This window comes from Symphalangus syndactylus, chromosome 6 (genome assembly GCF_028878055.3).
Source record: "Symphalangus syndactylus isolate Jambi chromosome 6, NHGRI_mSymSyn1-v2.1_pri, whole genome shotgun sequence".
Classification (NCBI taxonomy): domain Eukaryota; kingdom Metazoa; phylum Chordata; class Mammalia; order Primates; family Hylobatidae; genus Symphalangus; species Symphalangus syndactylus.
Window position 1 is genome coordinate 95,145,885 of NC_072428.2, and position 25,487 is coordinate 95,171,371.

The window sequence follows — 25,487 nt, forward strand, 5'->3', positions numbered from 1 at the left end:
TCATCAAACCTAAGAAGGGGGCACAGTGGCTCACACCTGTAATCCCAGCACTTTGGGAGGCCGAAGTGGGTGGATCACCTGAGGTCAGGAGTTCAAGACCAGCCTAACCAACATGGTGAAACCCCATCTCTACTAAAAATTAGCCGGGCATGGTGGCAGGCGCCTGTAGTCCCAGCTACTCTGGAGGCTGAGGCAGGAGAATGGCGTGAACCTGGGAGGCGGAGCTTGCAGTGAGCTGAGATCACACCACTGCACTCCAGCGTGGGCGAAAGTGCGAGACTCGTCTCAAAAAAAATAAAAATACAAATAAGAAGAATTGATGAAATACAGTATTATTATTATTATTATTTTGATGCCACATTGTGGGCTCTAGGGGTTGGGGTGGCAGTGGGTAGCGGTATATGATTGAAAAACCTTCCCAGTTGATAACCACTGATAGATAGTTACAAGCTTTGTCATTAATGACATATTTTCCAGGTTGTGTTTGTGAAATAATTTGAAAAGAATAATTTTCAAAATTGCAGGCTGATGCTTCTGAAGGCAGAAAGTAATTTATGGTAATGTACAATTATTTTAACTTATAGGTGAGGCATGAAATTCAAGATGGAACCATACATCTTTATATTTATTCTATACACAGTATTCCAAAGGGAACTGAAATTACTATTGCCTTTGATTTTGACTATGGGAATTGGTAAGTTCAAGTCTATAAATGTCATCTGTTGTTTGAAAATAGTTCCATAATGTCCCTGTAATAATTTAGGTATTGTCATTACTTTTATAGCTTTTTATTTTTATCTATCATGAATCAGTTAAAAGTACTTGAAAACCAGAAGTTTAGTATCAGCCTCTATTATAGCATTCCTACTTTTCATTTCTACATTTTCCTTTATTATTATTGTAATGTAAATGTTCACAGTAATTATAACAACCCTAATTCAGCCATACAACACTGACCTTGTTTATGTGAGAATTTTTTTCTTCTTCTAGGGGATATAATTTTAGTGATACAGTTTATTTCGTTAATCAGTATGAATGAATAATTTGTCTTTTGCCCCTCAAAACAAAAGAAAATTTTCTTTGCAGTATAAATTAAAAGGGTTTGTTGGAGATCCTACAAAGAAACTCTAAGAACTATTTTTCTGAAACACTAGTAAAAAACTAATGATAAATCTCAGTACAGTTGGCCCTTGCACAATGCAGGGTTGGAGCACCAACTGCCTGCACAGTCCACAATCTGCTTATACGTTTTGACTCCCCAGAAACTTTACTAATAGCCTACAGTTGACTGGAAGTGTTAACCAATGACAATTAACACATATTCTGTATGTCATGTACTGTATTCTTACAATAAAGTAAGCTGGAGAAAAGAAAATGTTTTTAAGAAAATCATAAGGAAGATACAATATATTTACTGTTCATTAAGTGGAAGTGGATTATCGTAAAGGTCTTCATCCTCATCTTCATGTTGAGTAGGCTGAGGAGGAAGGGTGGGGGTTGCTCTTGCTGTCTCAGGGGTGACAGAGGGAGAAGAGGTAGTAGAAGGGGAGGCAGGAGAGGGAAGCACATATGGTGTAATTTTGTGAAAACACATTAGTAATTTCTGCCTGTCTTTTTTGCTTTCTCATTTCTCTAAAAATGTTTCTATATGGTGCCAGTCTTACATCATTTGCTTTAGCTTCAGTGCCCATATCATAGAAGAGTCCATATCATAAAAAAGTAAAAAACAGTCTTGAAAACAATGGAGCCCTTCTGCCAGATTGTCTAATGTAAATTTGTTTTTTGGCACACTTTTTCTACATCTTCTTTCTCATCATCTGGCACTGGTTTGGAAGCAATCATCACCATTAGGCATCTTCTGTTAATTTCTTTGGTGTGGTGTCTGTTAGCTCTTGAATTTCTCTGAGATCCGTATCTGTATTCTTCCCTCATCCCCACCTTTTTTGTTATAACCACTATCTCTTTCATGATTTTTCTGATTGGCTCTGTTGTAAATCTTGTGAAGTCATGCACAACATCTGGACACAGTTCGCTCCAGCAGGAATTTACTGTTTCAGGCATGATGGCTTTCACAGCTTTTTCTATAATGATGGCATCTTTGATGGTATAGTCCTTCCAGACTTTCATGATCTTCTCTTTCAGGGTTCTGTTCTATAGTGTTGACATTCTTTTCCATAGAGTACTGTGTGTAATGAGCCTTAAAGGCCATTATCACTCCTTGATTTAGAGGCTGAATGAGAGACACTTTGATGCCCTCAGTGTTGAACTCATAGGGTTCTGGGTGGCCAGGGGCATTGCACAATATCAAAAGACATTTAAAAGGCAGTCCCTTCCTAGCTACCTGTTGTCTGACTTGAGGGACAAAGCATCAATGGTGCCAATCCAGAAAAAGGGTTCTCCTCCAGGTTTTCTTGTACAACGAAAAGACTGGCCAGCTGGCATTTGTTTTCCCTTCAAGGCTTGGGTTTAGCAGCTTTATAGATAAGGGCAGTCCTGATCATAAACCCAAATGCATTTGCACAAAACACTGGAGTTAATCTGTCCCTTCCTGCCTTAAATCCTTGTGCTTCCTTCTCTTCCTTACTAATAAATGTCTTTTTATGGCTTTTTCCCCCCAGAATAGGACATTTGTGTCTGCATTAAAATACTTTTCAGGCAGATATTCTTTCTCCTCAGTTATTTTCTTAATGGTGTCTCAGAACTCATCTGCTGCCTCTTATTCAGCAGAAGTGGCTTTGCCTGTTAAGCTAGACCTCTTTTTAAAATCATCAAACCATATATTACTGGCATTAAATGCTCCAACTTTAGATCTTTCATATTCCTTTTATGTTGTCATTTAATGACTTCACTTTTTTAGAAACATATTAGGGTCTGTAGGTATGTCTTTCTTATATAGCACGCATGCACCCACATAAAAGCTTCATTTGCAATACAAGATAAAAAGGTATATTGCAAAAAGTGCATGGTTTTCACATTCTGCAGCCCAGCTGTGGTGATGGCTCCACGAATTTCCTTTTATTACTATTTTTTACAATGGTACTTATGCTGGATTCATTTATCTTTTTTTTTTTTTTTTTTGAGACGGAGTTTTGCTCTTGTTGCCTAGGCTGGAGTGCAATGGCACGATCTCGGCTCACCACAACCTCCGCCTCCCGGGTTCAAGTGATTCTCCTGCTTCAGCCCCCCGAGAAGCTGGGATTACAGGCACGCACCACCACGCCCGGCTAATTTTGTATTTTTTTTTTTTAAGTAGAGATGAGGTTTCTCCATGTTAGTCAGGCTGGTCTCGAACTCCCAACCTCAGGTGATCCGCCCACCTCGGCCTCCCAAAGTGCTGGGATTACAGGCGTGAGCCACTGCGCCCAGCCTCATTTATCTTGAGATGGTGGAGAACTACAGCTGCACACCTCAATCTACCATACATCTTTAGCAATTCAACAACTTCTTGCAATGTGATAACTTCTTTGCTTCTCGGGAGCACTTCCAGCATCACTAGTGGCACTTTGTATAGGTCACATAGGTGTTTCTCAAAATTTACTGTATTGGCCAGGTGAGGTGGCTCACACCTGTAATCCCAGCACTTTGGGAGGCCAAGGCAGGTGGATCACTTAAGGCCAGGAGTTCAAGACCAGCCTGGCAAACATGGTGAAAACCCGCCTCTACTAAAAATAGAAAAAATTATCCGGGCATGGTGGCAGGCCCCTGTAATCCCAGCTACTCGGGAGGCTGAGGCAGAAGAATTGCTTGAACCCGGGAAGTGGAGGTTGCAGTGAGCCAAGATCGGACCACTGCACTCCAGCCTGAGTGACAGAGCAAGACTGTCTCAAAAAACAAAACAAAACAAAACAAAACAAAAAAAAAACAGTATTGCACTAAAGACTGTGAAGAATTCGTGAGAACCACAAGAGATCACTTTTTATTGCCATACACAATTTACTGAGAGATGAACTGCTCCTGGGCATGTGTCACATGGCATTTTACATAGATACTCCCAACACTTGAGGCACCACAATAGCAACAGGAGGTGGCTACAAAATTATTATAGTAGTACAGAATGTACTACAGTTAGTTTTATATAGTTATGATTTAATAATACGTCTACATGACTGGAGTGTGAATGGCACCGTGTAAGGTCTGTATGTGTGTGCATAGGTTTTGATAAATTTTAACTTTTTATAATTTGCGTATATTTTGTGGTAATAAATGATAGAATAGACTACTATCTACACGCATATTCATTCTTGACATACGTTTTTCTTTTTTTAATATTTCTAGGCTACATAGTTCATCTGTTTTTTCAAATTGTTGCAATTGTTGCAAATTTCCAAACATTTTTCCAATATATGTATTGAAAAAAATCCATGTATATGTGCACAGTTCAAACTTGTGTTGTTCAAGGGTCAGCAGTATGGAAACTTGTTTTCAGTTTTTAAAAATTTAATAGAAAAATGTAAACAATTAAATACAAACACCCGGCCAGGTGCAGTGGCTCATGCCTGTATTCCCAACACACTGGGAGACTGAGGCGGGTGGATCACCTGAGGTCAGGGGTTCAAAACCAGCCTGGCCAACATGGCGAAACCCCGTCTCTACTAAAAATACAAAATTAGCTGGGCATGGTGGCACATGCCTGTAATCCCAGCTACTGGGGAGGCTGAGGCAGGAGAATCGCTTGAACCTGGGAGGCGGAGGTTGCAGTGAGCCGAGATTGTGCCACTACACTCCAGCCTGGACAACAAGAGCAAAACATCTCAAAAATAAAATAAAATAATAATACAAACACCCATGTACTTCTCAAATTAAGAAATTAAAACATTATCCATTGAAGCCCCTTAACGTTTAGCAGCCACATTGCATCTGTCTTCCCTCCTTCACTAACTGCTATCTTTAATTTTTTTTTTTCTTTTTTTTTTTTTTTTTTTTGAGACGGAGTCTCGCTCTGTCGCCCAGGCTGGAGTGCAGTGGCACGATTTCAGCTCACTGCAAGCTCCACCTCCCAGGTTCATGCCATTCTCCTGCCTCGGCCTCCTGAGTAGCTGGGACTATAGGCACCCGCCACCACACCTGACTAATTTTGTTTTTGTATTTTTAGTAGAGACGGGGTTTCACCGTGTTAGCCAGGATGGTCTCTATCCCCTGACCTCATGATCCGCCCGCCTCGACCTCCCAAAGTGTTGAGATTACAGGCATGAGCCACCACGACCAGCCCTTTAATTTGATTTCTTTAACATTTTACTATGTCTGTATTTGTTGGCAAATAGTATCTAGAATTTTGTATATTTTTAAACTTTTATGTAAATTGTGACTTGCTGTGTTCCTTTGCATTTTTTTCTCATTTATTACATGAGATTAACCTGCATTGTGTGTACCTATAGTTCATTTATTTTCATTGCCTATGGTATTTATCCATTTCACTATTGACCTTTATATTGACAAAAGAATGCTCCTAGGGCTTTCTGAAGATGTCTGCATGTGTGTACATGTCCTCTCCATGGTAGGAACATAGTATGTACATGTTCTCTCCATGGTAGGGACATGGGAGTGGAATTGCTGGATTGTAGAATGTGCACAGCATGAGTTTTTGCCAGATGTGAGTGAATGTCTAAGAAGCTTGTACCAGTTTCCTAAGTAATTTATTGCCTTGCTGTACTTCTTTACTCTAAGACTTTAAAAATATATGCTGGTTGCTGTGACTCACGGCTGTAATCCCAGCACTGTGGGAGGCCATGGTGGGCAGATCACTTGAGGTCAGGAGATCGAGACCAGCCTGGCCAACATGATGAAACTCCATCTCTACTAAAAATACAAAAATTAGCCAGGTGTGGTGGTGCACATCTGTAATCCCAGCTACTCAGGAGGCTGACGGGAGAATCACTTGAACCTGGGAGGTGGAGGTTGCAGTGAGCCAATATTGCACCACTGCACTCCAGCCTGGGTGACAGAGCGAGACTCCATCTCAAAAAATAAAGAAAAATATAAGTAAAATAAAGAAAAAAATATATAAATATATATAAAATAAAGTAAATATAATATATAAAAATATATACTATATATAAAATATATATACCACTCCACATGAGCTAGCATATATAGTATATATTATATATTACAGCATATATGCTATATATAAGCATATGCTTATATATAGCATATATATGCTAATATATATTATAGCATATATGCTATATATAAAATTATATATTGTATGCTGTATATGGTATATGTAATATTAATATGTAATATATTACATATATGCTATATATGCTATTTGTTGGCAAATATATATAGCATATAATATATATTATATATGGCATATATAATATATAGCATATATAATACATAATATATAACATATAATATAGCATATGTGCTATATATGTGACAATATATATGCTAGCTCATGTGGAGTGGTATATAATAAAATATTAGCATATACATGCTATATATATGCTTATATATATAGTATATATATGCTAGCTTATGTTGAATGGTATCTCTTTATATTAATATTTTTATTTACCATTTTCCTTGATTATTCATTAATGCAGAAGTCTTTTTCTTTTCTTTTTTTTTGAGATGGAGTCTTGCTCTGTTACCCAGGCTGGAGTGCAGTGGCGCGATCTCGGCTCACTGCAACCTCCGCCTCCTGGGTTCAACCAATTCTCCTGCTTCAGCCTCCCGAGTAGCTGAGACTACAGGCGCACACTGCTACGCCTGGCTAATTTTTTGTGTTTTAGTAGAGACGGGGTTTCACCGTGTTGCCCAGGCTGGTCTCCAACTCCTGAGCTCAGGCAATCCACCTGCCTCGGCCTCCCAAAGTGCTGGGATTACAGGCGTGAGTTACCATGCCCAGCCTCCCAGAGGTCTTTTTCTATATTGTCATTTGGATTTCTCTCTTGTGAATTGCCTGATCGTATTATCTGTCCGTCTTTCTTTTGGGTAGCTGTTTTCTCTCTTTTTTTTTTTTTTTTTTCCCAGAAGTTCTTTATATATTCTGTAGTCTTGGGTTATAAGCAATTCAGTTCCTCTTATTCTATATATTTTTAAACTTTGTGTGGTATTCTTTTTAAATGAAGTTTTTAAAATGTTCATTATATTTTCTCTTGGTGAAATCCCTCTCCCTTTAGTATCCCTTTCTACTGATTATTGCAGTCAGATTTATCATATCGTTTTTAGTCCTTTCTCCTCTAGAAGGTAGGAGATTTAGCATAGTTCTTTGCTCAATGCTTTGTGGGATTACATATCCCATAGAAGTTAAGAATGTAATCTGTCTGGTTTCAAATCCTGGCTTGGTCACTTACTACATAACCTTGGACCAATTTCTTCATCACTTTGTGCTGCATTACCTCAAGTATATGAGAAGAAGAATAATACTCACCTAAAGTGCTTAATAAACAAAAGCTGTTGCCATCATTATTGTTTGTAGTTCTGTTGTCCTAAAATCAAACATCTAGAATGAGTTTCAAGCTAGTATCTGTTAATACCTGATTTGGGAGGCGGGAGGTAGGACCATAAATGTTTGAATTCTCTCCCTGGTTCACAGAATTAGGAAGTTGGATTTGAATCTTTCTAGCAGTTTTAAAAGTAAATGAGTTAGGAATATTAGACACTTAATAAGTAAATTGTTCTTATTGTGAACAAACATTCAACTACTTAAAACATGCAAAGTGGGAGATTTGTATTATTGTTTTACTGGGGTTTGGGCATTTGGCCTGTATTATAGAGATGAACTACATCTTAGCAGCTGTGGTAAAGATAAAGTGGTCAGAGTTGAGAGATATTGAAAAGTACATGCACCTGAGAGTCATACAGACCTGGATCTAAATGCCGTCCCTTCCACTTATTAACTATGTAACACTGGACAAGATGCTAATCCTCAGTGAGTTTTAATCTCACTTGTAAAATGGGGGTAATATCCTTACTGTGAAGATGAGACAGAGTGCAGTTATTTCTCACGCTTCCATTTGAAATAGGGAACATTTAGTATGGTGAAAAGGAAACATTAAATTTTATCAAGGTAGCTTTTTAAAGAAACCTGGTTGTTGATATCATTCCTTAAAGGATAAGACAAACTAGTTGAGGTTTAGTATTTGTTATACCTAGTGTTTTTTATGTAGGTCACATTTCAGATCAGTATTTTATATAGCACTCTGGGGTACTGAAGTAATTATGGTTTCTGCCTTAATATTTTGTGTAAACCACAGTATCATTTTGCTTTAAAAGACTCAAAGTTTTAATGTGTTTGTTTTTTTCTTCTTCTGTAACATATTACATGTTGAGCATCCCTCATGCAAAAATCTGAAATCCAAAATCCTAAACTTTTTTTTTTTTTTTGGATGGAGTCTCACTCTGTCACCCAGGCTGGAATGCAGTGGCATGATCTCAGCTCACTGCAACTTCTGCCTCCTGGGTTCAGGCGATTCTCCTGCCTTAGCCTATTGTGTAGCCAGGATTACAGGTGCCTGCCACTATGGCCAGGTAATTTTTGTATTTTTAGTAGAGACAGAGTTTTACCATGTTGGCCAGGCTGGTCTCAAGTGATCTGCCCGCCTTGGCCTCCCAAAGTTCTGGTATTACAGGCGAGAGCCACTGTGCCTGGCCATCCTAAACTTTTTGAGCACTGACATGATGCCACAAGTAGAAAATTCTACACCTGACCTCATATGACAGGTCACAGTCAAAGTGCAGTCAGAACTTTGTTTCAGGCACAGAATTATTAAATATATTGTATAAAATTACTTTTAGCCTATATGAAACATGAGTGAATTTTGTGTTTAGACCTGGATCCCATTCCCCAAGATACCTCATTATATACCTCATTATATATATATGCAAACATTCCAAAATCCACAACCCTTCTGGTCCTGAGCATTTCAGGTAAGGCATGCTCAACCTGTACTAGTTATACTTATGATTGAAGGCCTAATATCTGGTCAGAAATCAACATCTAATTATTGCATTATTTTGATGAAAAAAATTTTTTGTGGTAGTTAACTGGGAATGTAAATAACTAAAAAGAATTGCTTATAATTAATAGTAATTGCATACAGTTTTGTGGAGTTGCAGCTTAAAATGGATTAGAAAATCTCCAGTTTTGTTTTATATTTTGAAATAAATATTTAACTGGTTATCTTTCTAGTAAGTACAAGGTGGACTGTGCATGCCTCAAAGAAAACCCAGAGTGCCCTGTTCTAAAACGTAGTTCTGAATCCATGGAAAATATCAATAGTGGTTATGAGACCAGACGGAAAAAAGGAAAAAAAGACAAAGATATTTCAAAAGAAAAAGATACACAAAATCAGAATATTACTTTGGATTGTGAAGGAACGACCAACAAAATGAAGAGCCCAGAAACTAAACAAAGAAAGCTTTCTCCACTGAGACTGTCAGTATCAAATAATCAGGTACGGAACTCTGCTCTCAATGAAATTGAATAAACAAAGGAAAATAATCTGTCATATTTTATCCTCTTCTTTGTTCTATGTATAATTGTTTAAAGTATTTTTAAGTCCATTCTGTCATTTAATGAAGTTTTCATAAGTGTAAAATACAGGTTCTGCTAGAATTTGTACAATATTTGTTGAATTATTAAGAAACAGCTCAGCAAGCAAATCCTTGCAGAATTGCAGACAAGATTTTCCTAAGACACATAACTTTTAAAAATCTTCTAGATGGCACTTTATGTTCATAATAAATGTTCTTACTTAAAGTCTTAAGTTGCAAAATTTTCTTTCTTTAAACATGTGGATGCTGGTAATCTTATCAATTCTATAAGCATGTCACAATAACAGCAAATAAAATTTTTGAGAGAAAATTCACTAAGAACATATAAGGTAATTTTGGGGGTAAAGTTCGACCAAAGTCTATCTGTCCCACCAGTAAATATATTGTTATATGTCCTCTATAAACAAAAAACAGTTAGGAGGGATCATTAAAATGTGAAAGTAAGGTTTTGCTCATTTCCAGGGCCCTATCTATCTTCTAGAAATGATTTCCCTTAAACTTTCAACTGAACAAACACTTATTGAGCACTGGGTATTTGTGGGTTTTTCTGAAATAATTTATATGTTTATGTTTTGGGAACTCTATAAATGTAAGGCCATGCTACCATATTTGACCTATATTGATAAAAACTTGATTGGCTAAAATTTAAAAAGCAAAAGTATTTGGTTGCATGATTTTGAAAAGTGTCTTGAATTAGGAAACCAGTTTTAAATTTCTTAAATAATTTAAATAGGCTGATATTTACATGTTGAATTTGTTGTGGTTGAAAGACATTAAAATAGTTTAATGTCACTAGTTGTATAGATGGAGTAATAGTTTGTATAAAGAAGTCATTTCCATTTTTCAGGAACCAGATTTTATTGATGATATAGAAGAAAAAACTCCTATTAGTAATGAAGTAGAAATGGAATCAGAGGAGCAGATTGCAGAAAGGAAAAGGAAGATGGTAAGTTGGGAAGCCAGTAGTTTGGGCTTAGTGACAGCTGATCTGCATATGGTAATTGTTGCTGCCTTTACATGGGCTTTTACATTATTCTTTGAAGGTAGCGAATGATGTGCCATTAAACATTTTTATTTGGTGTGGTCATTACCATTTAAATAAATTCCACTAATCTTGTATTTTTATTGGTTGTTCATTAGAGATTTAAGAATGTATGGCATTTAAGAAATATGAACATTTTGGAAGTAATAACTATTAATATTTTAATAATTCCACACTGAACTATTAATAAATTTTAATGCCACAATTACTGTTCAGAATGTCTTTTATTAGCTAAATGTATCCTCTCATGATTTGAAGTATAATAAAAACAGAACTTTAAACCTTACTATAGCACCAAATAAATTGCTTATGCAAAAAAAAAAAAAAAACCTACCACTGGTAACTATTTCTGTAGTCTCACACTGCTATCATACAATAAGGTTCTCATTAAAATAAATTTAGGATGTATATTCCTTGTACTATTTACAAATCTTTTATCCGTGTAAAAATTAGGACAGGATATTTTCTCACAAATTATGGTAATTTAGTATTTGATCTATCAGTCAAGGTAATTTAGTATTTGATATATCAGCCAGTTAAGAAAATATGGTATACTTTCTATGCTCTAAAATTTGAAAATGACTTTTCAAACTGACTGATGGCCTTATGATAGGTGCTCACCATTCCCCTTTACTTTGTATGGTCCTTTGTGTCCTGTTTTCGGGGCTTTGTTGTTGTATTCCATGGAATCTCACGTCACATATTTAAGGGTGGGATGTTTGAAAGTTGGGTCATTGTTGGCTGGGAGCGGTGGCTCACACCACTCACTTTGGGAGGCCAAGGTGGGTGGATTATCTGAGGCCAGAAGTTCGAGACCAGTCTGGTCAACACAGCAACACCCCGTCTCTACTAAAAATACAAAAATTAGCCAGGCTTATATTCCCAGCTATTCAAGAGGCTGAGGTGGGAGAATTGCTTGAACCTGGGAGGTGGAGGTTGCAGTGAGCTGAGATCATGCCACTGCACTCCAACCTGGGCGACAGAGCAAGACTCTGTCTCCAAAAAAAAAAAAAAGGTTTGGTCATTGTTGACCTACTTAATATGTGCCTGTTTGTATCACCTTGATAGTTTTCTAATATTGATGAATTATTGATACTCAAAATTCTGAAAACAATGAAGAACTGTTTCAGAGCCTTAGGATTTCAGGAACACTGGTCTGTTGAGACAAGGTGGTATTAGAAGAAAAGCAAATAGAAAATATTGGAAGAGTTTATAAAGGAGGAATTCTTGTACCTAGAGGGATTATCTTGAACCTTTTTTGAGATTCAATTATATATGTTATGTGTGCCTTTTCAAGTTACTTATGGCTCTTTATTGAGTATTGATTTTTAGTATTCTGTTTATTCTTCAACTGACACAGCCTTGTGCTGGGAATTTTTAGGAAACCAATTTAGAGCATTACTTGTTTCTGTGTGTGGCATGTGTCTGGTGGGAGGAACCTCTTTTATAACTGACTTTAAGGGCTGTAGTGACCACTTTGGAGAAAAAATGAAATAAAAAAAAACCATAGGCTAGGCGTGGTAGCTCACATCTGTAATCCCAGCACTTTGGGAGGCTGAGGTGGGAAGATCACTTCAGCCCAGGAGTTAAGAGACCCACCATGGGCAATATAGCGAGACCTCATCTGTACAAAAAATTGAAAAATTAGCCAGGTGTGACAGTGCATGCCTGTAGTCCTAGCTATTCAGGATGCTGAAGCAGGAGGATCACTTGAGTCTAGGGAGGTCAAGGTTGCACTGAGCTGTGATCCTACCACTGCACTCCAGCCTAGGTGATGACAGAGTGAGATCCCTGTCACAAAACAAAAACAGAAAACCAGTGGGGGTTTGTTCTTTGCCCATAAATACAATAATTTTATTCAGATTGAATTCTGTTTAAAAACATTTATATGGGGCTACTTTAAATATATATTCTTCTATAAATGCTGACAAATTTAGTGGATCTTAGAACATCCTCATTTCTAGATGCCAGAAGAAAATTGGATATTTGCTGGACTCAGTGGCTCACGCCTGTAATCCCAGCACTTTGGGAGGCCAAGATGGGTGGATCATCTGAGGTCAGGAGTTCGAGACCAGCCTGACCAATATGATGAAACCCCGTCTCTTCTAAAAATACAAAAAAGTTAGCCGGCATGGTGGCATGCGACTGTAATCCCAGCCACTTGGGAGGCTAAGGCAAGAGAATCACTTGAACCTGGGAGGCGGAGCTTGCAGTGAACCGAGATCATGCCATTGCACTCTAGCCTGGGCAACAAGAGCGAAACTCTATCTCCAAAAAAAAAAAAAAAAAAAGAGAATTGTATACTCAATGTTAAACTTGGTGGAACTTAGAAAATATATATGTATATTGGCTTACTTACTTGGAATCCATTTTTGGTCCTGATATTTCTTATTAGTATGCTATAGTAAGATGAATACTTCGAAGTTTTTATATCCATTTTAATATATTCTGCCATCTGCCACTAAGGTGGATATGAAACTGAGTATTTTTCATGGGAATAAAATGTGGAAAACTTGCAAAGTATAAATGTCTTTAATTTGGTATTTCGAAAGGATATGAAATTAAAATCTAAAAATCCTTGGCTCCTGACCCATAGCTCTCCAAGTCATCGCAATTGTTACTTCTAATTGGTTCATTTGCTTTGATGTTTGCGTTACAGAATGTTTTGATGTAGTCAAATAAGCAGAATGAAAAACATGCATCCTAGGATCCCTAAGCAATTAGTAGAGTTCCCCACCCCCAAGTATTAGTATTATATTTGGTTTTGAAAAGTTTAAAATGAATCACCTTTTATTTTCCTAGTCTTGATTTTTATATTGGTTAGATTAACATCAGTACTCAGAAAGATAACGTCAAGTCAAAAAGTGACAAAGAGGGACAACTAAAACTAGGTAGAATAAAGATGGTAGCATACTACTTTTGAGAAACTTATGTCAAACTGATTTAAATTTCCACCTGTGACAAGATGGACTTCCAAACCATTATGGAGATACAGGTTGAGTATTACTTTTCCAGGACCAGAAATTTTCCAGGATTAATATTTTGTAATATTTGCATTCCACTTACCAGTTGAACATCCCAAATCCAAAAATCTGAAATGCTCCAATGAGCGTTTCCTTTGAGCACCATGTTGGCCATCAAAAAGTTCCGGATTTTGGAGCATTTCAGATTTAAGATGCTCACCTAGACTCGGTATCATGTATATTTATCAGATTGGAATACGAGTCGGTAGTAACATCCTCCCAGATAAACTCCATGTAATCACCAAATTTAAATGTACAGTAGTCCCTCCTTATCTGCAGGTTTGCTTTCCCAGGTTTCAGTTACCCACTGAGGTTCAAAATATTAAGATACTTTGAGAGAGATATCACATTCACATAACTTTCATTACAGTATATGGTTATAGTTGTTCCATTTTGTTATAGTTACGTATGTATAGGAAAAAAACAGCACTGTATATATAGGGTTCAGTACTATCTGCAGTTTCAGGCATGCTTTGGTGGTCTTGAAATGTATCCCCTGTGAATAAGTGGGATCCATTGTACTTCACCCTATCCTTTTGTAGTACAGCTTGAAAAATACAAAATTGGCAATTTTAACCTGTATACATAATTTTATATACCACCGATTAAAATCATGCTGAATTTCCAAAAAGTGCACCAGGGTATTTATGTATTTTGGTTGTTGGCTTCATTTTTTTAAATGAGAATGGAAGATAAGGCAGTATCTCTGTTTTTAGAAGTATTCACAAAAATAAATGCAACTCAGCAATAAGTGAAGGAGATATAAATATGATAGATAACTTATAGCTGGGGAGAGATCAGATTGTTTCATGAACTCTAGGTAATACATATATTTATGTATATTTAATATATTTTTGTATTTATATTTATGATGGACCTTTTGAGTAGGGTTTAACCAAATACAGGTTAGCTTATGACAGAGTTTCATGGAATGTATTTTTCCAGGGGGAAATCCTGGAGAGAGCTGTAAATATATTTGGTTGGGATTATAGGCTGTTTTTGGAGGAGGAGAGGGCTACTAGGGAGATAAAGTTGGCTATAGGTCACACAAAATAGGAATGAAGATTTCATGAAAGAATATTTATGTGGCCAAGATGGAAAGCCTTTTCATTTCCATTTCCATTACCTCTACCCCTTTTGGCCTTTTGGATTTTTCTTTTATGAACATTTTCTTTTTCCATCCATTATATTTTGTCTTTATTTTCCTTAAGAAGTTGTTACCTGCTTTTACAAAAGCAAATTTGTGGCTAAGTTATGTGGAACTACATGGTTATTGTACATTAGGAAAATCTTACCATAAGCCCAGTAGTCTGAAATACAGTAGACTGTTCATACTCACTTGATTCCAAAAACCAGGGCACTACTGTGTCCTCCTAGTATGTTTGTGGAGGTGGGGCTAGGTGGCTGTAATCTTGTCATATAAACAGTACATGTGGAAGGGGATTAGATACTGGGGGGTATACCTGTAGCTTAAAGTGATCATTTTAAAAGCAGCAAAACTTCTGAAAGATTTAAATACTAAAGGAGACTTGTTGCTGGGCCTGGTGGCTCACGCCTGTAACCCCAGCACTTTGGGAGGCCAAGGTGGGTGGATCACTTGAGTCGATGAGTTCGAGACCAGACTGGGTGACATGGCAAAACTCCATCTCTACTAAAAATACAAAAATTAGCCAGGCATGGTGGCACATGCCTATAATCCCAGCTACTTGGGAGGCTGAGGCACGAGAACCACTTGAACCCAGAAGAGGAGGTTGCAGTGAGCCAAGATGGCATCACTGCACTCCAGCCTGGGTGATAGTGAAAGGCTCAAAAAAAAAAAAAAAAAAAAAAAAAGACATTTCCTCCACCATTTATAATGGCATGAAAACAGTCTCCTTTGTAGTTTTAAAATATTTCCAAAATAATTTTTCATAATCCTCATAAGGTACTTTGGGAATATAATCTTGGTAATATATGATGGCCTATATTGTCAGATTGCTTAAAATTGAGTCCACAGAAGATGATTCAGTGTGGTCTTCATATTTAAAAGGACGGACATTTGAGAAACAGTGAAAGGGTATGACAAGGAAGTCACGTAGGCAAGAGATTACTGGACTTGTCAAACAGGTATGATAGTCTAGAATTTTTATACCACCACAGTATAAACTTCATGAGGGAGAAAACTTAGTTTTATTCATGTTGTAGCCCTGGCTCCTAGGGGAATAAAAAATGGTGTGCAAAAAAGACGACCATCAATAAATGAGCTAAATGAATGTTCATAACAACCACTTGAGGAAAGACAGACAGATACAGGCCCATGAATGTGAACTGAATGGAGCTTCCCTGTAGTTCAGGTAATGCATAATCTGGAGGCCTTACCCTGGATTGTGCAGGATTCTCCACAATTTTCTCGGCTTTCATCCTTCACATCAAGTAGTATTCCATGCAAGTATAATTTGAGATGCTTTGTGAAAAAGAGCCGTGACCAGTTTACTGTGATGAGCACTATACCATACCTTTCCTTTTCAGATTCCCAGTGTACATGTGTTTAAAAACTTGACACAATTGTCAGATTTTCCTAAACTTGTGTACCCTTGCAGTTTCTTGTGGATAACACCTTTGACCCCCAGAGTGTTATTCAGTGGAACAGACACTGTGGGAAAACACTACAGAATCCATGCTGTTACTAAATGTCTCTAGGAAAACTTGACTGACTTCATTTAGAAAATCACTTTAGAAGATGCAGTGCTTTAATAATAAAATAGGATAAATTTGTTGCCAGAAAAGTCATCTGGTGACAGGATTTGAGATGTTATCCAACTCCCTGTTCTGTTTTCAGTTGATGCTGATTTTTTTTGTAAGGTCCTGTTTTCTCTAATTGTAGAGACTGGGAATTTTATTTCTAAAGATGAGTAATTGACATTGTGGTGTTAGTGAAAGGGAACCTGATTATTTTTATTTTTCATTTTTTTTGAGACAGAGTCACACTCTGTCGCCAGGCCTGGCGTGCAGTGGCGCAATCTTGGCTCCCCGCAACCTCTGCCTGCCGGGTTCAAGTGATTCTCCTGCCTCAGCCTTCCAAGTAGCTGGGATTACAGGTGCCCACCACCATGCCTGGCTAATTTTTTGTATCTTTAGTAGAGATGGGGTTTCACCATGTTGGCCAGGCTGGTCTCGAACTCCTGACCTTGTGATGATCCACCCACTTCTGCCTCCCAAAGTGCTGGGATTACACGTGTGAGCCACTGCGCCCAGCCACCTATTTTTATTAGGTACTCAGTTCAAACAAAATGAGGTTAATTAGCTTTAGCTGCCTTCTAATAAATTCAAGATTTCCAAAATTGTTGAAATGCTTCCAGTTAGTTACATGTCTTTAAGTAACAGTGATACGTGCTTGACATAATGTACACACGGTTCTTACTCATTTAAAAAAAATGTGAGTGCTTGCCATTTGAAATATCGGATGAGCAAAGAAGGCCAGGTCACTGCTCTGGAGAAGCTTTCGTAGATAATGGGGTAGAGGGAATAACAAACGAGTATCAAAATAATAAAGATTGCCATGAGTATAAATCCAATCATCACATGATAGAGGAAATGGAGACACCACACAAGCCATACGTGTTATTTTGGAAAGATTTTTATTGGTAACAAATAATCTTACCCATCTTTTTAGATTTATAAGTTTATCTTATATAAAACGGTAACAAGTTTTTTTGAGCAAGGAATCATTTAATTTCTCTATTTCAAGACCAAAGAATAGGGTGATTTTGTAGGTGGGCTCTGGCTTTCCTTTTCGTTTTTTTTTTTTTAGATAAAGACAGGGCCTTGCTCCTTTGCCCAAGCTGGAGTGCAGTGGTATGACCAATAGCTCACTGCAGCCTCCAACTCCTGGACTCAAGCAATCCTCCTGCCTCAGTGTCTATCTGGAGTAGCCTGAACTACAGGCACATGCTACCATGTTACACTTTTTTTTTTTTTCCTGAGACAGAGTCTCGCTTTGTCACCTGGCTGGAGTGCAGTGACGCAATCTCAGCTCACTGCAACCTCCACCTCCCTGGTTCAAGTGATTCTCCTGCCTCAACCTCCCGAGTAGCTGGGACTACAGGCGCGTGCCACACCTGGCTAATTTTTGTTTTTTTAACAGAGACAGGGTTTCACCATGTTGGCCAGGATGGTCTTGATCTCTTGACCTCATGATCCACCTGCCTTGGCCTCCCAAAGTGCCGGGATTACAGGCGTAAGCCACCGCGCCCAGCCTAAATTTTTTTTGTGGAGATGGGAGTCTTGCTTTATGATGGGGATATTATTAAGCAGACTGCTTATAGGAAATTACAATGCTCGGTATTTACTCTTGTAAAACCATAAACTAAGACATATGTCAAAAACAATGTATAGATTTCATGGGAAATCTATCGAGTTTATATAGCACAGGTGTTAGGGGCTATGGAAAGTCTGCGGGGGTTAATTAGGAATCCTAATTTCTCTATCTCTAGAGTCAGCTCTAACTACCTCAAAGAATAAAACTTATTTTTCAGTTAGAGCTATAAAATGGGTGGCAAATTTTGTCTTTAAATAGGTACCATATACCATGGCTGTGTCAAAGAATGTACTGTATGTAATGGTGACTAGAAAAGCTGAATGACATGACCTTTAAGAAACTAAAAATAAATGTAGAAAACCAGGCATGTTTATATTCCAAAATATTTGTGTATTTTAAGATAAAGCTAGGTTTAAAGCTGTTAGGAAATGTTTAGTGCCTAAGCTTTATTCTTACCCAGCTGTAGTAATGTAGGAAGAGTTTTGCTTTATGTAGCGGCAGTAATTGGAAAGAAGAGTAAATTAGGAGCCAGGAAACGTGCATAGTAATTATGGCTCTGCTTTTAAATGAGTCACTTAATACACATGGGCTTTGGTTTCCTCAGCAGTATTGGACCACATTATTTTTTAAGATCCTGATCAACTCTAGAAGATTATGAAGCATCGCTAAATACAGGATTTTGCTCTGACTATAAATTAGCTGTAGTGTTTACAGGGGAGTTTGATTTTTTAATTGAATGTTTATATCATATAGTTTTATCTGTGACCAAAACAAGAAAATATTTCTTGTATCTCAAACAAGAAAATATTGGACTATGTCACTCTTTTGGCATAAATTTGTATTTACCTTAGAACACCCAGGATAATCATACTACAAAAAATATCTTCCTTGGGTGCCCACCTTTGGGTAGTTTCTTCTTTTACACATACAATGATTCTTGCCAAGTTTGTTTCTTCTGGAAAAATGTACTTTCCCCAAATTTTTTATTTTAAATTTTTTGAAAAGAAATAACCGTAGTAATTGATCCCTTCTCTCCAACCAGGTTCATCAGGTAAAGCGCAGTTTGGGAAAATGATCTTTTTAGTTACTCCAATTTCTCCTCTTCTAAATCCAGGGTTTTAGAGAAGCCCTGATAAAAAGTTCTACAGAGAGCCACACGACAAAAAGGGGTAAAGGTAATTTAAAAGCCCCAAAATAAGGAATTTTTAAGGAAAGAACTCAGCTGTAAAACTTTCAGTTCCAGTGAACAAGTAGAACCATCTTTTGCATGTGCTATTGTAGTGTTTGCCCGTCCCAGACTAGGAGAAGTGAGATGCAGATACATAATCCATGAACAAAGAACCTTACCTCTTTGGACCTCAGTTTCCTCAGAGTCATGTTTGCAATATGGAAATTTGCTGTAACACATTAGAAACCTAGAAGCATTATTAGAGTACTTTTGTTGACATAGTATTTTGTTCCCTTGCTGAGTGTAACAACAACAACAAAAATATAGGAACAGGTAAACAGTAGTTTCCAAAGTGTAGGTATCTTGAGGCTGGAATCTCTGCTGGTAATTATTGGAACTAAAGCTCCAATATTGAGAAGACTATGGCATCCAGACCTTGAGTTTCTGATCTTTCTTCCTTACATCGATGGTAATAAAGGAGGAAACACAAATGGATCTGAGCCTCAGGACCTGGTTCTTTTCATTTTAAGAACTGGACAATTGATGGATGTGGTTCCTGGTTCTGGTTTAGAGCTGAAGCATCTGCCAGGCCTTCTGGTCAAGGCTCTGGGTCTTACTCTTAATGTTCTCTTTGGATAGAGAACTGATGCTCAAAGGAACACTTGGCTGTTTCTCAGTCCCTGTCTTGAATTGTCAGTGTAAGACAGGAAGAGCAGAAGGTAGAGGGATACTTTATAAGAATTACAATGGAGGGCAAGAGGGCTAAAGTAGAAATAATAATTAACATACAGAATGCCCACCATTTTCCAACTACTGTTTGAAAACCTCATATTTTCTGCTGGAACCAAATAACAACTCAGAGAAGTTCAAGTTTTATTACCCACATATTACTGTCTCAGAAAGGTTAACTTGCCTGGAGTCACAGAGATACTTATCAAATGAGACTCATAATTTTTAAATGCAAGACTTTACCTCACAACATCCTGTTGCAGTATGTCAATAATATACTCGCTCAAGTGCATATGTATTTTACCTTTTCAACGTATCATTACCTTAGGGATTTTGGATCTTTTTTTAAAAGGCTGATTTCTGTATTATTAAGAGAAAAGATTTTTGGTTTGGTAAAACAAAGTAATTTTTGAGGCTTGTTTGTTTTGTTTTGCCCTTATCATTAACACTCAGTCATCCAAGTGTTTCCTTCATGAAATATTTGCAATTAACAGGGCTTACCAAGATGATGGGAATTCTGAAAGGTCTTGAACAGAAATGTTTTTTCTCCCCATATCCACCAATAATAGAAGTAGTTTGCTAATAGTATCATAGCAATTATTTTTTACATTTATCACAAACATTTGGACAATTTTACTTTTGAGCAATGATATTTATGATGTCACTTAAAATTTAAATTTCATAGACAAGAGAAGAAAGAAAAATGGAAGCAATTTTGCAAGCTTTTGCCAGACTTGAAAAGAGAGAGAAAAGAAGAGAACAAGCTTTGGAAAGGATCAGCACAGCCAAAACTGAAGTTAAAACTGAATGTAAAGATACACAGATTGTCAGTGATGCTGAAGTTATTCAGGTATTATTTATTCAGGTCTAGTTTTATTTTCTTAAACACTTTCAAATAAAATGTCTATACTTGCATTAATTACTTATAAGGAATTTGAAATAATGTCTATTAGCTTTTTAATAGCATTTTTCAGATCCTATGGGAGTTTCAGCTTGAGATAAAAGACTATATATTATCTCTGTTCTTTATTGTATATCAGAATTCAAAAATTCTGGAAAGTTGGCTTCTGAAGTAGATTAATGCTATTATATTTAAACTTTATATATATGTAGTACAAAAAGTTGCATTCGCTTGTATTTTTAATTAGGAACAAGCAAAAGAAGAAAATGCTAGCAAGCCAACTCCTGCCAAAGTAAATAGAACTAAACAGAGAAAAAGTTTTTCTCGGAGTAGGACTCACATTGGACAGCAGCGTCGGAGACACAGAACTGTCAGCATGTGTTCGGATATCCAGCCATCTTCTCCTGATATAGAAGTTACTTCACAACAAAATGATATTGAAAATACTGTACTTACAATAGAACCAGAAACTGAAACTGCACTAGCAGAAATAATTACTGAAACTGAAGTTCCAGCACTTAATAAATGTCCTACAAAGTACCCCAAAACAAAGAAGGTATGATTCTAATGAATGTAAGAACTGTTTTTCTAACAGTTTCTTATATTAATTATATTGGTGTTTTAAAAATTAGATTTTTAAGACCTCATAATAAACAGAATAAGAGGCAGTTTTTATACTTGCAGATTTTTAAACTAAGAATGAGAATTCCAAAACTGTAAAATTAATATAAATGTTTGCATTACTGTGAAGATAAAGTTACATTCAGTTTATCAGAACTTTTTTAGTGTTGCAATTCATGATTTCTTTAAATAAGTTTGCCTATGTACAAAATATATACTTCTCTGAAACTGGTTTTACATGTGTTATCCTTTATATTTTTATAAATTTCATTGTATAGGTAGATTATAAGAATTAAATGTGAAGAAATTGATTTCTACGGAATGTACCAAGAAAATTTATAAGAAAGAGTAGTTTTAGGTGTAAATTATTAATAAAAATCTCTGAAACACTACTGTTAGACTTAAGCAATTACGGGAAACAACCTGAGCTTTTTCAGATCAGAAATAACAGAATATCCTAATGAAGCTGCTCTTTGTCTCCCACTCTGACTACAGTACAGCAGATTGGGGCAGAGGTACTAAAATGTGGTAATCCTTATGCTGTTTAGGGGTAGATCATGAATGTATACTTCTCATACACTTTACTTTGAAATTTCATTTATTCTGTCTTTGTTCTTACCTAATTCAGTACAGTCTGTAGGCATGCTGCTAAACCATGACATGTACGTTTAGTAAAATTCTAGTATGAACCCAGGATTATATTTTAATGGCACAAGTTAAATAATTTACTTGCCAAAGTCACAGGTTTCATTAGAGACAATCTAAACACAGTTGTTGCTAATTCAAAGTCTGTACTCTCCTTACTGTACCGCCGTAGCTTAAGCAACCCAATATTTGCCTGTAACAATGGACAAAAAAATTCTAACTTTGTAAAGTGAAAAGAAAAAACCTCAGGCTTAGAAGAAGTGAAACTACTTTCTCAATTACAAATACGACATAATCCCTACCTTTTATTAAACTTTTAACAAAGTTGTGGTATTATAAATTTATTTGAATCCCTGGTCTGAGATGTAGGCTTCTACATCCTATCTGATTCTCTTAAAAAGCCTCTTTTGCCTGCAGATTTTGTTATTTTAAACAACATACTGTTTGACAGAGTACCAAATTATCATGATTTCCCCTAAAGGCCTCATTAAGTTTAATAATACATGTCACTTTTTCTCTGCCAAATACTGTTCTAAGAGCTTTATGTATGTTATTGAACTTTTAATCTTCATAACAATCCTATTTATAGAACTAGGATTTATAGAACTAGGTTCTATCACAACCCTTCTTTTACAGATAAAGATTGAGATATAAAAAAGTTACTTAACTTGCTCATGGTCACAGTGTAAATGGCAAAGCCAGGATTCACCCTCCTGGCAGTCTGGCTCCAGAGTCCATGTGTTTCACTACTGCATTCTACTGCTGTCCTAGGAATGGAGTTCTATATACATAGAGGGACAGAAAAGATGCTAAAATGTTTATAGTGGTTACCTTTGGAAAAAAGGATGGGTAGATTTTTAAAATGTGTGTGTGTGTGTATACATATGCACATTTACACATACTAAGTTCTATACATTTTTTTTCTTTTGAGATGGAGTCTTGCTCTGTTGCCCACGCTGGAGTGCAGTGGTGTGATCTCAGCTCACTGCAAGCTCCGCCTCTGGGTTCAAGTGCTTCTCGTGTCTCAGCCTCCTGAGTAGCTGAACTACAGGCGCGCAGCACCACACCCGGCTAATTTTTTTGTATTCTAGTAGAAACAGGTTTCACCATGTTGGCCAGAATGGTCTCCATCTCCTGACCTTGTGATCCACCTGCCTCAGCCTCCCAAAGTGCTGTGATTACAGGCATGAGCCACCACACCCAGCCATATTTTCTATAAATTACATTTAGACTTAGAAATTAAAATATCATTTGCTAACTAGATAACAATATGAACAGTTACTCATTTTTTTTAAAGTAGTAATTTATACTTCAGGGTCAGGTATGTTCATATAGCCAGTTGAGACTGTATTATGTATGTTGTAGATCAGAGAATCAGCAGAATTAATGACTATGAAAAATTTCAAAGCACAAGAACCTTAAGAGATATTCCAAACCCCTTAAATCAGGGATTGTCAATGGTGACTTTTAAATATATATGTATCGTGAGCCAGGTGTGGTGGCTTATGCCTGCAATCCCAACATTTGGGGAGGTTAAGGTGGGAGGATCACTGGAGCCCAGGAGTTCAAAACCAGCCTGAGCAGCATAACGAGACCCCATCTCTACAGAAAATTAAAAACAAAAAAATTAGCTGAGCATGGTGGTGCACACCTGTAGTCCCAGCTACTTGGGAGGCTAAGGTGGTAGGATGACTTGAGCCCAGGAGGTCCAGGCTACAGTGAGTCATGATCATGCCACTGCACTCCAGCCTGGGCAACTCACCCTTTCTCAAAAAAAGTACTGTGCACTGTCCTCATCTCCAGGAGATTCTGATGGGCAGCTATTGTAGGAAAACACTGCCTAAAATCAGATTTTCCTAACAGATGGAACATTTTATACCTATAATAGAAGCAGTAGTAAACCTAAATTTAGTGTGTTTAATAAAATGGTATTGACGTGTCTCTAGTTGTAACTATATTAAAAAGCTTGGCTGGGCACGGTGGCTCACACCTGTAAACTCAGCACTTTGCAAGGCTGAGGCGGGAGGATTGCTTGAGCCCAGGGGTTGAGACCAGCCTGGTATAGCGGACCTTGTCTCTACAAAATACTTTAAAAATTAGCCAGGCGTGGTGGTGAGCGCCTTGTCCCAGCTACTCAGGAGGCTGAAGTGGAGGGATCACCTGAGCCCAGGGGGCGGAGGCTTCAGTAAGCCGAGACTGCACCACTGCACTCCAGCCTGATGACAGAGATCTTGTCTCAGAAAAAAAAGTAATATAAATTTCATGTAATGTAAATATTTAAAAAGCAACCATACGTTTTGTTCTACAAAATAATTGGGTAAAAAGTTTCAGAATAACAGTAGATAACTAAGAAAATGTAAAAGGACATACTGATATTTTAATCACATATAATTTAAATTACCCAATTTATCATTTTAGATAATACACCAATTTCAAATCTGATATTAGAATATTCAATAGGAGAATTTGGAATTACATATATAATGATCCATTTTTTTTCTTTTCTCTAGCACTTGGTCAATGAATGGTTAAGTGAGAAGAATGAGAAGACAGGAAAACCTTCAGATGGCCTTTCAGAAAGGCCTCTACGCATAACTACAGATCCTGAAGTGTTAGCTACACAACTCAATTCTTTACCAGGTCTCACTTACAGCCCCCATGTATACTCTACTCCTAAGCATTATATTAGATTTACTTCACCATTCCTTTCAGAAAAAAGGAGAAGAAAAGAACCTACTGAAAACATTTCTGGTTCATGCAAGAAGGTAAACTTTTCTTTGGAAGTAAAAATGTAGAATGAGCCAAATGTCAACTCATTCCTTACTACCATCCATGGTAGTGAAATGCTTTTGGAATCGGCTCTGTATTTACAGGCTATATAAACAGCTACAAACTGATTCCTGTTCATTCATGTATTCTGTTTTATTCAGCGATGGTTGAAACAAGCTCTGGAAGAAGAAAATTCAGCAATTTTACATAGATTTAATTCACCCTGTCAAGAAAGATCCAGAAGTCCTGCAGTCAATGGTGAAAATAAAAGTCCACTACTATTAAATGACAGCTGTTCCCTTCCAGGTAGAATTTTTTTTTCAGAATTTTGGTTTGAGAAATGTGGCAGGGCATACGTATAGCTTTACAACAGGCATACTCTAGTTACTGGTATGCACTTTAGAAGAGAAGCACATTGTTGTAGAGATTTTCTCTTTTCTGTCTTCTGTATTTTTTGGCTGAAGATACCAGTTCACAATACCACGTATGTTGGGGTTTATGAATTTTTAAAGGCGTCTGGACTGGCTGCTTTTCAGACAGACAAGGACTCTTACAAATCAGTTAAAGTAACATCGGTACTTGTAAGATACTTTGAGACCCCCAGGCCTGTAACTCCAGGCAAGGTAATGCTTGCTAATTGGGGAGGGAGGGGGGGCACTGCTTCATGTTAGTACCATTTTTTTTAAAACCTTGAAATTTAGTTTTGGGGTAAAAGTCATAACTGCCATTGTTTATATTTTATCTTTCCCAGAATGTGACACAGACAGATTTTAACAAATAGCAACAGT

General features: G+C 37.1%; 1 protein-coding gene across 8 annotated transcripts in view; it reads left to right on the forward strand.

Moving 5' to 3' along the window:
- Positions 1-25,487, forward strand: part of KMT2E (lysine methyltransferase 2E (inactive)) — a 100,886-nt gene that overhangs the window by 66,990 nt on the left and 8,409 nt on the right. For all 8 annotated transcript variants that reach the window (XM_055283534.2, XM_055283536.2, XM_055283537.2 and 5 more), the window contains 7 exons: positions 585-694; positions 9,140-9,404; positions 10,352-10,450; positions 20,449-20,613; positions 20,912-21,220; positions 24,441-24,695; positions 24,861-25,005. In XM_055283534.2, the coding sequence (XP_055139509.1) occupies positions 585-694; positions 9,140-9,404; positions 10,352-10,450; positions 20,449-20,613; positions 20,912-21,220; positions 24,441-24,695; positions 24,861-25,005 (1,348 nt within the window). The remainder of the gene's footprint in view (positions 1-584; positions 695-9,139; positions 9,405-10,351; positions 10,451-20,448; positions 20,614-20,911; positions 21,221-24,440; positions 24,696-24,860; positions 25,006-25,487) is intronic.